At 41.4% G+C, this 14,604-nt stretch overlaps 3 protein-coding genes and 1 long non-coding RNA gene across 4 annotated transcripts in view; 1 reads left to right on the top strand and 3 right to left on the bottom strand.

The window, feature by feature from the left end:
- LOC106946765 (uncharacterized) overlaps positions 1 to 826 on the bottom strand; it is a 12,892-nt gene extending 12,066 nt beyond the window's left edge. The window contains exons 1-2 of the mRNA XM_015031377.1: positions 632 to 826; positions 4 to 585 (exon numbers count right to left, since the gene is read on the bottom strand). Of these exons, the coding sequence (XP_014886863.1) occupies positions 4 to 574 (571 nt within the window). The 5' untranslated portion in view covers positions 575 to 585; positions 632 to 826. The remainder of the gene's footprint in view (positions 1 to 3; positions 586 to 631) is intronic.
- Positions 827 to 2,131: 1,305 nt separating this feature from the next.
- LOC106946764 (gamma-aminobutyric acid receptor-associated protein-like 2) lies at positions 2,132 to 4,014 on the top strand (the record flags this gene model as incomplete). The annotated part of the gene is made up of 2 exons (XM_015031376.1): positions 2,132 to 2,337; positions 3,750 to 4,014. Coding segments are annotated over 2 exons (294 nt in total), but the record flags the coding sequence as incomplete, so codon positions are not given.
- Positions 4,015 to 5,442: 1,428 nt separating this feature from the next.
- Positions 5,443 to 6,989, bottom strand: LOC106946775 (uncharacterized). The gene is made up of 2 exons (XR_001424821.1): positions 6,909 to 6,989; positions 5,443 to 6,296 (listed from the first exon to the last, which is right to left on the bottom strand). It is a non-coding gene; the product is annotated as an uncharacterized LOC106946775 (long non-coding RNA).
- A 1,275-nt stretch (positions 6,990 to 8,264) lies between these two features.
- Positions 8,265 to 14,397, bottom strand: adat1 (adenosine deaminase tRNA specific 1). Its single transcript, XM_015031391.1, has 9 exons — positions 14,115 to 14,397; positions 13,523 to 13,591; positions 13,283 to 13,337; positions 13,063 to 13,193; positions 12,275 to 12,827; positions 11,700 to 11,845; positions 10,813 to 10,912; positions 10,641 to 10,727; positions 8,265 to 8,483 (listed from the first exon to the last, which is right to left on the bottom strand). Exons 1-9 carry the CDS (start codon positions 14,254 to 14,256, stop codon positions 8,351 to 8,353), a joined length of 1,416 nt encoding a protein of 471 aa, XP_014886877.1. The 5' UTR covers positions 14,257 to 14,397; the 3' UTR covers positions 8,265 to 8,350.
- Positions 14,398 to 14,604: the final 207 nt, after the last annotated feature.

Genomic DNA, 14,604 nt, shown 5'->3' with positions numbered 1-14,604 from the left:
AACTTCTGAGTTTAGTCTTAAACTCTGCAAAAGTCAACGTATCACCATCTTCGCTTTGAGTGATATAAATAGCAAATGGCCTAAATGTCTCTGGAAGTCCTTTCAGGGCCATGGCGATCAGAAGTCCGTCGCTCAGCTCCTCACCTGCACTCCTTAAAGCGGTGATCGCTGTCTCAGCTCTGATGATGTACTCGGTAACCGACTCACAGGGTGATTTCTGCAGTGACGTCAGCTCAGTATACAGGTTAATCACTCTGGGCTTTCCTTTACCGGCGTAATGGGCCCGCAGGATTCCAAGCGCCGCACGTCCATCGTCTGCCGCGTCATGCATGATAAGTGATAGACTCTTGTCATCCAAAAACTGAATGAGCTCTGCATAAGCCTCAGCGTTTTTCTTCGCGTCTTCCTCTTCATCGTCATCATCGGAGGGGCTTGTCAAAATTGTCTGTTTCAGCCCTTGCAATCGAAGATGTCCTAAAAACTTTGTTTCCCATAGTTCGTAATTTTTCTCGTCTCCATCAAAGAGAAGTCTTGACCAGCGGCTGTGTGCCATGTCTTTTTCTCTTCTGTTCATTTCCCTTGTTTACTTACACAACAGGTGTTCACTGTCTGTTGGGACATTCACTCGTTTCTTCATTGATCCTGGGCCCATAACCTGTTAACAGAATCAGTTTTCGGCACAGCGTTCAACGTGACACCATGAGACTCACTCGGTTTGGCTTTCGTGTTGTTCCCCCTTTGTTTGAAGGACACACCCTTTATTGTACACGAGTGTGTTCAATTAGACAAGTCACGTGATGTGACACAATAATCCAATAATGATAAAAACAACAAATGAGAGCACNCTTGCCTATTTAGAAACCTTCAGATTTGATTTTATAGATTTATTCGCAATGGAAAAAAGAAATAGAATGAATAAAATATTCTCTTTTGGGATCTTATTTTCCACCTCGTATGTTTTTAAGCCAGACGCAACCTTAATAAAACAGCATCTATTTCTGTGTCGAATTCTGGTATTTTCTTCTTAAGAAAGTTAGTGTTGTGTTTCTGGAACAGTCTGAACCTCAACTTGATAAAAAAATTTGTGTTATTTGCTTAAACACCAGGTGCGTAAAATGAAACCGGCTAAAGTTACGCGAGCTTACCAGTTCTGTTAGAGTCCAACATCCAGTCAGAGCTGTAGGCTGTTAGTGGGTTCCAAAACTGTGAATAAAATCCTACTGTTTCATCCGGCGGTTCAGTGGCAGAGCAGGTTCACCGTATGCTGAGACCACCGACCTCGACGCAGTGGTCCCTGGTTTGATTCCCGGCTCCTGCCGTTTGCTGCATGTCAGGCTACCGTTGGGTAAAGGTCATTAGTGCCATAAAAATCGCTAAAAAGGGAGATATTTGACAAAAATCTTAGCGGGTTCGGTCAAATATATTTTGCATGCTGGGTACACATAAACCAGTCTTTGTAATTTTGACCCCGTGTCGATTACAGAAAGAAATTTTTCAAAAATTGAGTTGCATAATTCTGCTCTGGAAAATGAATATTCCAATTTAAACACAAAATATTTAAAAGGCTGCAGCATTTATGGTGATTGTATGCTTTGTAATATCATCAGCCATTCTTCAAATATCACCTTAAACAGAGCACCCTGCCTCCCAGTGTTTTTTTCGTATATTAAATTAGAATTTCATGAAATGACTTTTGTCTCAGATTCTCTCAGTTCAGATTTGGAAAAGTTTGTTTGCTTCCTGAAAGTTGAAAGTTGTAGCAAGGATCTACCAAACAGCTGCTGTGACACAAACCGTAAGCCACATGAAAAGATTGTACATGACCTGTTGATGAAAAATGGTCAGGCGACTACTGGTTGTTGATCTTGGCTCAACTTTTAAGCCTCCTTGGTGTCGTTTTGGGAGGAACAAAGATAAACAAGGTTAACGCAGGTACAATTTCAGTTTGCAAAGGGATCAAATGGCAATGCTTTGCTTTGGACCCAACTGTGACATTTGTTCCAGGAACTTTCACTGACAGCCAGCAGAATGAAACACTTTATATAGGCAGACAAATAAAAAAAACAAAAAAACCTTCTGAATAAACAGTAATCAAGCGTAATCTTCTTGTTGGAGCGCGCAGTCAGCCTAACCTCTCGGGGTCGGCTTCCTGTTTGGCCTCCAGGTGATCGTGGAGAAGGTCTCCGGCTCTCAGATAGTCGACATCGATAAGAGGAAGTACCTGGTGCCGTCGGACATCACGGTGGCCCAGTTCATGTGGATCATCAGGAAACGCATCCAGCTGCCTTCGGAGAAAGCCATCTTCCTCTTTGTTGACAAAACAGTCCCCCAGTCCAGGTGAGCGCCACGCAGGTGACCCCACAGTGGGTAAATACAAGAACAGGTTCTGCAGACTGAGAAATGAGTGAGTCCTGGTAGCGTCCGGTCGTGTTATTTTAAGTGGACGACAGTAACGGGACGAACTAATTAAAGCAGGTTTTAACGCATGTAGTTTATTTCCACGTATTCCGTGTGTGAGAAATCAACTCAAATATCCTTTAAGGTTATTAATTATGCAAATTGAGTGGAGATCACAGCTAAACTAGTGAAAGGCTAGGGTTTTTTTTGCATCTGTGTGTCGTATTTGCCGATTATCTGTTTAACTGCAGAGCTGGAAGGTCCCACAGTCATCGGTTTCTTTTGTGTGAGGATTAGGCCTCACCTTCGGGTTCGGTTCATTTAGTCCTAAGCTAACTACGTTTTGAAAGTTGTAATGTTTATCGTTTTTGTTCTCACATTACAACCAGATGTTTACACAAAAGCTGTACTAAAACACACATCAGCTTTTTTTATTTTTTACAGATTTTGCCACATTAGATCTGATTAATCTTACCCACGTTGAGTTAGAATTAGTAAATGTATTTTTGTTTGCTAAATGCTTGAGAACATATTAGTACAAGCCAGATGTTTGCGTGCATTACCAATGTACTTTGTAAAATTGTATTTTAAACTATATGATGCTGTTCGAAGGTTTTAGGCAGCTTTCAAGCCTTTGTGGTACTTTGCTGGGATTTTAGCCCATTCCTCCTGGGAGAACTGCTGTAGCTCAATTACATTTACAGGCCACCTTTTCTACATAGATCTTTCATTTTTGGTCATTTGCAAAATCTTAACTTTTTTTGGAATAACAGTTTCTCCCTTACTGAGTGGCCTTTCATGCCCTGACTCTCTCTTCCCTCGTCTTTTGCACGGTGTGACGCCACTCAACATAAATGTTGGGGAAATCAAAGTTTTTAAAGCCGTGTCGTCATCATCTGGGTTTTCTCCCATTGCTTAAAGGGATACTAATATTAACACATGTAAACTGAATGTAGAAAGGCATTTAGCAAAATTTGAAGGACCTGAAACAGAAAAAGTTTAGCTTGATGTAACGTCAGACAGAAACCATGTAGCATTTATTTTTTTATTTTTTTGGCTGAATTTTTGGTTGATTTTCAGTTTCTACGCATAGCTACAAGTGACTTAATCCACCATCATAAATGTGGAAAATTGTCATCATGAGGTTGTTTCTAACTCAGTCTACTTCCCATAATGCCTCTCTTTCCCCAGGTGAAGCATAAATAAAACAAACTCACAATCTCCACAAGATCTGTCCTGTTTATATCAGTTCTTGATCAGTATTTTACAATCAGGCGGGAGGCGTAATGGGACGGACCGCCGCTCTCGACAGCGGCGATAACCTCGGGTCATGTTTCTGTTTTGTGCCGCAGTCTGACGATGGGCCAGCTGTACGACAAGGAGAAGGACGAGGACGGCTTCCTGTACGTGGCGTACAGCGGAGAAAACACGTTCGGTTAACGCCTCAACGAGCATCCAGCCTTCTCCCTCACACACACACGCACACACACACACACACACACACCCCAACACGGAGGGGGGCCTGACAGCAACTCGGGCCTTCACTTGTGACACTCCAGTAACGCCCACACGTACACTTCAGTTTTTGATACTGAAATATATTAATTTATTGGGTTAGAGGAAAAAAAAAACAAAATGCGCCATTGTTTTGGGTCGAGTTTGGATGATTAGACACACAGGGAAAATACTCGACTGTAAAGGACAGAAAAATCTGAAACACTGCCGTTAAATCCGATACACACATCACCTGAATGAGACTAAAAGAGGAAAAACAATATATCAGACCAGGAAAACAACCTCCATCCTCCCTCCCATGTTTTCTTTGTTTCTGTTCTTTGTGTTCATCCAAAGCGAGAGAGAAACTGTGATCTTTATCGCTCGGCGCTTTAGACCCATGCGGACGGAAAGCGGCTCGACGGCCGGCAAGTCCAGCTCAGGGTCGAGCGAAACAGGTTTCAGTGCTTCCTCAGTTTGGCTGGTTTACATTTGCACATTGCGATTGCCGATTCAGGATCCAGAGCGCATGAGGATTTAAACTTTACTTGAAGCTAACTGTGCTGAACTGTGATATTTATCTGCTGGCAGGAAGAAAGCGTATTACTCTGCAGAATCTCAGTAATTTAAGACGCGGCAGACAAGTGAAGAAGCAGTAATAATGATGAACGCTGCTTTTATTCCAGCTACATGCGAGCAAAGAGAGGGCGAGGTTAGCAACTGTGCCCTCCTGATTCGTTTTTGGATCTTTCTGCACCATTAGATTATGAATCTGTAATTTATTTGGAAGAATTTGAATGAAGTGTCTCAGAAAATGCAGGAAAGACTCAGATCTGCTTTCAGTTTTCTTTTGTTAAACATTAGTTTTATTTTATTTTTGCATGCGTCAGTCTGACAGAAGTTTGTTTTTCACAGCTAGTACTTGTTTAGCACTTTAAGTTATTATAGGTACATTCACTCATAACACAAAGTTTATTTTTTCTTTGTGGCACTTACGTTTTTAAGGTGTGACGTTGTAGAATATCTGGATGTGAACATCAGGAAGTTTGACGAAACCTCTTTTTGCTGGCTGCGTCTTTTCTGCGAAAACTAAAACTGTTGATCAGGAGTTTAAATCAACTCATTATCAGCAGGATTATCAAACTAATTTTGTGAATTTTTTTTCATGATGTACAACTCTAATAATTTTCTTTAAAAAAAGGTGGAAAATTTGACTTTTGAATCTTTTTTTCCCCTCATTAGGTCAGAATTATTGGTGCAGGTTCAATCATTTATTTATTTCTAATAAGAAAGATTGAAAATGTATTTTATTTCCCAGCCACGATCATCAGAGTGACAGAAATAAATATTTAAAATGTATCACTTAAATGGCAGTAGATTTTTTTTTTTTTTGATATTTTATCCTAAACTGATGAGAGCTCTAAGGTTCAAACAAGCGTCTTCTGGCCATAAATTGTTTAGAGACACAAGAGAAATCTTTGATTATTGAGAGGGAAACTGAAGCCATACTAAGCAGCTTGCATGCAATCATTATATGTATTCATTGTCTTCTTTACACTTTCTCCTAGTATTTCTCCACTTCTGTTAGTGAAGAGTAAACTGTGCGCCAATAATCACATATCTTCAGATTATTTACTTTTTGTGCCATTTTAGAAATCTGCTTGGCAAAAAGCGCATAAAGAGCAGCAGATAAGAGATTCTGGGACATAAATGGTCATAAAAATGGGATTCATCACAACACGTTGCTGATTTTTATTTTTTGTTATAATTTACAGCAGAAATCACCAGTCATGCAGTAGCAGAGGAACAGTTTTTAATGATCTTGCTCACACGAAGCGCAGAGTTATGATTTCTCTGGTTAGTTTACCTCTCTTCTCTCAGATGAAGCTAGCCGACATTTTAACAGCTGCAGTTTGTTTTGGTGCTGAGAAATCATAGCTGAGCCCCGCAAAGATGAAACCGCCGTTTAAAAATGCGAGAAGGCGTGTCGTCCATTGTTCTTCCATCGTCATCAGACACACGTTGCAGATGTGAAGGGATTTTCCACATTTGTAAAATGTATGTAGCCAAATGAAGTGATCAATAAAAATAATAAGCTGATGTCAAAGTCTGTCTTCTTAATATGAAATGTGTCTTTCTGGTTGTTTTTAACTCTGTAAGTCTGCGACGAGTTACAACATTGTTGGTTTGGATTTTCTCGTCAGTGTGATGGAGCGACGCCCAACTCCTCTTCAGTTTAGTCCGCTGAAGTTTTCCGATTCTTGTTTCTCTCTGTTGGGTGACGGAGTTCAGATGATTTGGGAAGCGGCCTGTAATCCTCACATTTTGATCCGCAGCAACAACAGATCCTCCCCTGAGATTACTGCTGATGTCTTTCCATTTGGTTACCAAACACCTGATGATGACTGTACTGTTATCACTACGTGTTAGATACTCTGTATGCTAACGTAGGCCAACAGCAAGCCAAACTCAATTTCATGAGCCAGGAAGCTGAGCGTCTTGCTCCTTTAATATGCTTTCTTGACACAACTTGAGCAGTAGTGTAGAAAGCTCAATGAAAAGTTGAGTGAAACTACAAGAAACAGAAAAACAAACATACATCAGCTCTGAATACAAAGAATAAACCTCTTGTGTCTGAACAGAATTAACCTGAGCTTCAGTTAAAAAGCAGTTATGTAGCAACTGTTGCTATGTAAATAAAAACTCAGAATATGGCTTTTCTAGAACACAAAAAACATTTAAAAAACAATCTCAAAATAAACCAACAAAACAGAAGATTGACTCACAGCCATTGCTTTCGGAGGTGCAAGCAAAGATTAACACAGGAGGTGCAGTTCACACATTAACAGGCAGGCTCTCTCTCTACCAACAGGTATTCCAAACTGCAACAGCCTCTGATACCCACAATGCACTGCTCTCCAAAATTCTCCTCCAAAATAAAACACAGAGAAACCAATAGAACTCTTTTTAAAACTAATCAAAACATCCCCAACATCCAGCCTGGGCAGAACAATGACCAATCAATCAACAGCGTTTAATTAGCAGCATAGTTTCTCTTTGGTCTTCTGTGGAAACGTTAACGGGTAATAAAACAAAAAATATTGAGGTTTCTGGTGTCATATATGCATTATATTCTGATAACCAATGGAGCCGATTCACAAACTCTTCTTCTAAACTTCAGGAGCTCTCGTGCTAATCATCAGTGATCCATTAAAAGTATGTTCTAATTTGACTATTTCAACTATAGCAGATTGTTGCATTTAAAGGAAACGGTACAACAAAACCAGAGTGCAATGCTGATGAATCAAAATATGAGTAACCAAAATCTCTCCAAGGACATCCGATCCAACATGCTGAGAGGAAGCATTAGCCTCCTTAGAGATTCATTCTGCTTCTTATGACAAAACACATTTTTCACTTGTTAAATCGTGGATTAAGTTTAATTTCCTGGTTTCCTGATTGCTGTCAGGATGCTTCAGAAAGTCACTGAAACAGAACCTGGCTGACATGAAGTAGGCTAAAGGAGCTCAAAAAGCAACACATCGCCTCCCGATCTGAAGAAATCCAAGAACGGGCAGGAAGTCGACGGCTGCCATTACTCTGGAAATGATTACGAAGACGTTTGTGAGGCTTCGGGGCGGCGGGGAACCACGCCGAGAGACACGGAGCGGACGACCAACTGAAATAACTCCAAGAGCTCTGCAAAGGACCAACAACAACATCTAAACACTGCTGACCTCACCAGCCTCAGGTCAGGTCAGAGTTCATGACTCAGCAATAAGAAAGTGTTAACAGAATCACTTTTCGGCACAGCGTTCAACGTGACACCATGAGACTCACTCGGTTTGGCTTTCGTGTTGTTCCCCCTTTGTTTGAAGGACACACCCTTTATTGTACACGAGTGTGTTCAATTAGACAAGTCACGTGATGTGACACACAATAATCCAATAATGATAAAAACAACAAATGAGAGCACAAAACATTCATAATGTCAACAGAAGGAAACCCCGTTTGGCAAAAAAAAAAAGAAAGAAAGAAAGAAAAGAACATAAAGGTCGATCGTCTCAACTGTCCATAAAACTTGCAATTCAGGAAAGCAGCAGATAAGAGAATACTGATTTCATTCTGCTGCATCTGTGGGAGAAACACGAGGAGAGTTTGATAATTAATGCAGAGGAGCGAAAGGTGCAGGCGGCTCCCTCCCAGCTGTGTTTTCAGAGAGCTCTCACAGCGTGAAAATAAAGCAGCCACATGCAGACACCAGCGGGACGGAGCGGGCCGTCCTGCTGCGGGTTCTGAGCCGCAGCGCAGCTGAGCTAACAGACGGCCAGGGGAAAGTGACGCTTTGTCTCTGGGTCTGCCGACCTCCGTTTCAGCACGTGACCCTCCGGGTTTGCGCTGCAACAAAGCCGGTTCTTCATCGATCCTGACGAGGACATTCCTGCTGCGGAGTGGGCTTTCAGCGAAACAGGAGGAGGTTTCTGTCGCTGCGGGGCCACAGAGGGAAGGCCTGCAGACGCAGCTGCTGCCAGGCCTGCTGGTACGACTGGGAGGCCCGCTTGTGGTCCCAGTAGGTGTGCAGCTCTCCTGACCTGAGCAAACAGAAGAACAAGGGTTGGACTCTGTGTGCACCTGTATTACTCACGAAGCTGCAACAAATGAACGGGAATAAAAAATGGTGAAAGGTGCTACATGAGTAATACTTTCCATCATACCTATAAAGTGTGTGCACAGTGTGTGTACTCGGAGCAGACTACCTGATCCTGTCCTCTGGTAAAACTGGGACATGTTTCTGAATAAAGTAGCTGAAGTTTCTTCTCATAATCTCTTATCTGCAACAGTCAGATGTGCTAATGTCAAGAGCTTTGGCAAAATGAGGAATCCACAGCAAACATCACTAACTCACTAATGCTACATCTCAAGCGCCGCAGTTTTATGATTTAACAACTCGAGAAATCACATAGTAATCTAAATTTATCTAATATTCACAAATGTAATTGTGTATATATTTTCAGTAATATATTTAAATAAAAACATAACATTTTCTATTTATACTTTTTATGATTACAGTTAATGAAAATTAAAAGCTTAGTTTCAAAAGGGATTTTTAATACAGAAATGCTCTGCTACGGCAAACGCATGACTTCTGGAGGTTTCACCACCTCATTTAAGAGACTTTTTAAGACAATTATCTATGAAACTTAAGACCTGTATCACATAAGAAGGAAAATGATCCCAGGGGAAAGGTGAATGTTGTCCAGCCAACTAGCGATAAATCTGAACTTAAACCAGGATAGATGCAAAAAAAAAAGAAAGAAAAAAAGCAAGCTAGTAACTAGCTAGCTAGCTAGCTTTTGCTTTAGCTAGCTAGCTAATTTTTCTCCTCCCTTAGTTTCCACTGCAGGAGCCAGGGCTAATGGTTCTTGCTAAAACAGCTTCTAATATGCGCTTTGAGAGCTAGCAAGGGTATATTAGCAGCTAGTTATCGTTAGCCTCAACTGTCTTGAGTCACAACGCAATGAAGAAGCGGCTAATTATACTCTACAGAACATGAGCATGTTTTAGAGTATCCTGGCTGAGATTTATTATGCAATATTTCTATTATCAGAGAAACCAAACTAAACGTTCAGTTTCTCCATCATCATTAAAATTAGAAGAAAAAGCTGCTTGAAATATACAACGTTTTACTTTTTTTTTAATTAAATTTTGAAACTAATTAGCATTTTGATGTTATTCTAATATTTACCGAGACACACCAATAAATCTGTGATTTATTTTATTCTCCAATGATCACTTTTCATGCAGCTGCACAGTTTGGATCTAAATCATCAGAACAATTCATCTGCACCTTCTTCCTGAGAAGAAAACTTCCTGGTGACCCGTTGGTAAGGTAAGCAAGTTACTGGAAGCTGCAGTTTTGTTTTCAGGTGGGGAATAATGAGCGACCTGTACGAAGAAAGCAGCGGATCAGGTTCTGTGCTGAAGCCATGAGGAACAGAGGAGCCTTTGTTTCTCCTTCAGAAAAGATTCCCACTGGGAGCCTGGTTACACACATTCAAACAGAGACTTGTGTTTCTGTTGTTTCAGGGGACGCATATTGATTCGGAACAATGATGAAACTATAAAAAAAAAAATGCATAAAAGTATTGAATTTTTTCTTAAAAGCTTCCTCATTTAGTGACAGAAAACACTTTGTTCTTTACCAGGATCTGCCGGTAAAGAATATTCTGATAATGGCTCTGTGTAAACTGACCCAAATAGATATGATCATAAGTAAACACCTGCAAAAAAATATGAGAAACATGTGAACAGGGACAGCCTCAGGCAAACTGAAGGAGGTGATCACATAAAATCTGGGCAGGAAAAATTTAATTTTAAAGTTTTGTCTTTTAAGGGCTTAAATACTGGTCTGGACTCACAGATAGCCGGATTTAAAAGCAACCAAAACATGATTATAGTCAAAGTAAAACACAGACATTAACTAAGTGTATGAATAGTATTCGGTCAAAATTTCTGACCGAAATAATTACCAGCAGAGTTTAATATCTGAGCATTGGAATGGGCTTAGTAACAAAATGAGAGGAAAAAACATTTAAATCAGTCTAAAAATATTTTTTAAATCCATTTAAATGTACTTTAACACACTTCTTGGTGCCTGACATTATCCAAAGCTTAATTAATTTTAAACATGAAGGGTTTCTTTATTGAACATTAATAAAAAAAAAAAAAATTTAAATCCCAAATTTCACCTGAGTGAGTCGGGCAGAGCCGAAGGGTCAGTGGCCGCTACGAGAGACAGGAACGAGTGAAAAAGCTCCAGTTTACACAGCAGAGACCTTAAAGGACAAAACGACATAAGACAGACCTCAGGAGGAAACTTTAATGACACAAAAACAGTAAACAGTACTTAAATGCTTGTACCTAGCTTTCGGTGTTCCTAGAACTTTCTTTGTCACGCCATGTTTGTAGCCGTTGGCAGTGACATCTAGTGGCTGATCTGCAACATTACACCAGCTGATGGCTGAAAGACAAGGGACATTTATTTAAGCTAATAAGAAAAGTTAAACTACATTAAATGTAATTTTTTCAGACAAAACTTTTTATCGTATATAAAAAAAAGATTCAAAATTTATATAGTATTTTATATAGATTCTAACAAAAGCAGAGTCCTGCCCGAATTAATTTTCTCCTAGCTTGATATTTCTACAATCTTTTTGAATTAAAGTCAGTTTTTCACTTTTTGAACACAAAATAAATGTATTTTTATTAACACAAACACTAATCCTTACAAACATAAATTGTGCAATTTATTTGAAACTCTGGGTGAGGCTCAGACTGGATAATCAGCTTCTGTGAACATAATTTTTCAAGTTTTGCCACAAATTCCTAAGTAGGTTTAGGTCTGGACTTTGACTAGGCCATTCTAACCCATGAATGTGCTTTGATCTGAATCACTGCGGCTCTTGCGGTATTGTAACGGCTGTCGTCCTGCTCTAAACACAGGGGCCTCTATCTGTGGTGATGTGGAGTATCTAGAGAGTTACTGATCAGATTTTCACAGTCGATTTCCGTCTCCAGTTTGTTTAAAGCCTTCATCTTCTGACAACCTTTAGTACTTATGATTTTTAACAGCAAGGCCACAGATTAAAAACAGCATATGTTCTATGGCCTTCCTATTGTCTGCTAAAGGTCTCGCTCTCTCTCAGCCTCATTAATATGTCAGAGCTCCAGACTAACTCCCACTGAAACTGTAATAAAGTAATCAAAGTTTTATGTATTCAGTGACAGTATTTGTTGGGAGAGCTGACCCGCTCCACATGCGGAGATGCGTCCCTGTCCGCCCCGGTGTTGGAGCTCGGTTTGGTTCTGGCTGAACGGGAACTCCAGGCTGGACTGCAGCAGCAGCGGCGAACAGACAGAGAAACCAGCAGGAAGCTCTGAAACGCGGGAGCATCTGCAAGTAGAGGGAAATGATCCATAAAGAAGATTTTAACTACGCTCTGTATCCGTTCTTGGTGGAACTGATAAGCTTTGCTTTAACAGGCTGGTTTCCTGCTACGGACGCGGCTCTTAAACTTAGCCCAGAATTTTTAAACAGGGTTGACATCAGGGCTTTGAATAGGACATTGGGGTCCTCTTTTTCAGGCATCTAGCTGTACAGTAACACTATATGAGCATGATGCTGCCATTACTAAGCAACAGCAAGCAGATACAATATTTCTAGGTTTGAAAGTCTCTATTTGATTAGTTTCTTCTGTATGTGGTGCAGTTAGTCTTCTACAGTAAATGTTTTAAATACTGCTAAAAATAATCATGAAATCACTAAAAACAAAAAGCACTTGGCCTTCCTCCAGCAAAATAAGAGTCTCTGCAAGCTGCGCACCTCGTGACCAGCGCCCTGTGCATGACTTCCTGGCTGTACGGACACTTGCCCACCACCACCGTGTCGAAGTACAGCGCCTCCTCCAGGTAATGAGACAGCAGCGCACCCTGGAAGCCCAGCACCCCCCAGCGGGCCAGTTTGTCGCTGCAGGACAGGGACAGAGTCGGCTCTCCTCGACCCGGCTTCACACGGAGGACCCCGGTGCTGTGGTAGCCCGCCCCGGGCCGCAGCGGGTCGGCCGGGCCGCCCGGCACACACTTGGCGCCCGTCCTGTGAACGTCCGACTGTGTCGAGTCTCCTGGTTTGAGCTCCGACGCCGATGCAGGAACAGACGCGACTCCGTCAGGCGATTTAGTCCTGGATTCTTCTTCTTCTTCTTTTGAATCTTCCTCTGCGAGTCGAGGCAGCTTCAAGTTCCCTCCTTCGCCTGGTTCCTCGGCTTTCCTTTTCAGGTTCCATCTTCCGTCTGTCTCGCCACAGCTGCTCACAGATGTGACGGGGGGACAGGGCTGGGCCTGGGAGTCCGTCATGGGGATGATGGACGCGTCACCACCTGAGGATAAAAAAACCAAGAGCCTCAGAAAAACCTTCAGGTCAGAGAGTTTCCATGGTGAAGAACTAGTAGAATATATGAAACTTAAGAGAAATGTCAGTATTCTGGATTTTACTGTACTACAAACTCACTTTTAGTGGTTTCTCTGTTGCTAAAGATGAAGATATTGCAAATAATAACACATTCCTAGTTTACCTAGAGTTTGTTAAGCACAGCGGGAGCATACTGGACTCACATGGAGTGTGACTGGTGAAGAGCAGGAAGGAAACTCCGGGCTGAAGCCTCCACTTCCCTCTCCCGTCCGCCGGGCGAAACAGCGAGCTGCGGCGACCGCTCACGGCTCCGTGAAGCTCCTGGATCAGATACCTGCACAGAAATTCATCCACACTGAACTCAGGGTGGAGAAAACGTCCACGGAGAAACACAACAGAGAGAAATTCTCCCCAAACATTCACCTGATGCAGCCTCTTCTGGCGATGACTTCAGCATGGCTGTCGTTGAGCACGTCACCTGATTCAGAAAACGGTTTTCATTTAGAAACGAGAAAGCTCATCCTTAAGCTGCACGGCGTTCAGACCCTAATAGAGGCTAAAATGCTGAGAACATTTTAAAAGCAACGTCCAAAGCAAGTGTTTGAGTAATGAATTATGTAAGCGAGGAAGAGAGAGACGAAGGAAAAACAGGATCCCACAGACCAGCGGCACTCATGGCTGCCTTTCCGACACACTTAGTCCCGGTTCCCAAGGAAACGACCTCCATCTCCACTGGAAAAAAAAAACATTTAATTTTACATGTCAGAGATCCAGATTTTTATGTAAAATTTATGCTGTACTGAACAACAAGGCCTGAGTCTCGACTGTGCAAACATTTTGAGCCACCTCTTTACAGTTTGCTTTGCTGCAGTCAGAGATGAATCACATGCTGATGCGCCACAATCCTGTCAAATCCATTATTCCTTTTGTGAATGCTTTTTTCCTTCCACTAAGCTTTCCATCTATATGTTTAGACACCCAGTCTCTTTCTCAGTTACCTGTTTTTTCATTCCCACTTTCCAGAGGGTTTCTTCTCCATGTTCCAAACACAAATAATTTTTCATTGATCTTATGAAATTAATTAAATCAATAATTTAATCTTATGAGAAATTTTATTTTGCATTTAATTACCCGCATGCCAATCGGAGTTTGCACAGTATCTCAGGCTCTCACAAGCTAAGATAGTTTTTAAAAGCACAGATTTATTAATTGGTACAATAAGAGCATTATGTTATGGTTGTTTCTGCTCTCTAACCTGAGTCGGAGTTTGGTCTCCGGGTGATCCGGAGCACAGCGGCCAGCAGGCTCCACTCTCTGCCCGGCTCGGGCTTCCCTCTCCGGGGCAGCTGGCGGAAACGCTCGTAGCACAACTCGGCGACTTCATCCGCATTTATCATATTAAACAGGAGAAATATAATTCAAATGTGGTCAAATTGTTGTTAGACATGTATTAGATTAACAGCGTACGGACTGAACCGCGTGAACCGATTTGAAAACATCTCCAAAACCCGGAGGAAGTACTTCCGGGATGGATAGAAGGCGGGATTTCCACAATAAAATCCCCTTATTTTATCTCTTCCCCCTCTTTTTCTACAACCTAAAGTAGAATGGCAGAAAGTAATATTTAATGTTGCAGAATATATATGTTAAAAAAAAAAAAAAAAAAAAAAAAAAAAAAAAAAACCCGGGAAGGTTGGACAAAAACGCAATTTTTATTTTAAAAAACAAAAAAAACGGGGGAAAAA

Source organism: Poecilia latipinna, unplaced genomic scaffold (genome assembly GCF_001443285.1).
Source record: "Poecilia latipinna isolate Pla-1442-1.1 unplaced genomic scaffold, P_latipinna-1.0 Scaffold205, whole genome shotgun sequence".
Classification (NCBI taxonomy): domain Eukaryota; kingdom Metazoa; phylum Chordata; class Actinopteri; order Cyprinodontiformes; family Poeciliidae; genus Poecilia; species Poecilia latipinna.
The sequence above is the reverse complement of the archived record's forward strand: the minus strand, read 5'-3'. Positions and strand labels throughout refer to the sequence as shown.

Bases quoted from the DNA above. Each gene is read 5' to 3' on its own strand.
- adat1 (XM_015031391.1), bottom strand. From the start codon at position 14,256: ATGATAAATGCGGATGAAGTCGCCGAGTTGTGCTACGAGCGTTTCCGC. The intron at 12,828-13,062 runs GTGAGTCCAGTA...TTTTATCCTCAG, and splicing joins CTTCACCAGTCACACTCCAT to GTGGTGACGCGTCCATCATC. The intron at 10,913-11,699 runs GTCAGCTCTCCC...CTTGTCTTTCAG, and splicing joins CATCTCCGCATGTGGAGCGG to CCATCAGCTGGTGTAATGTT.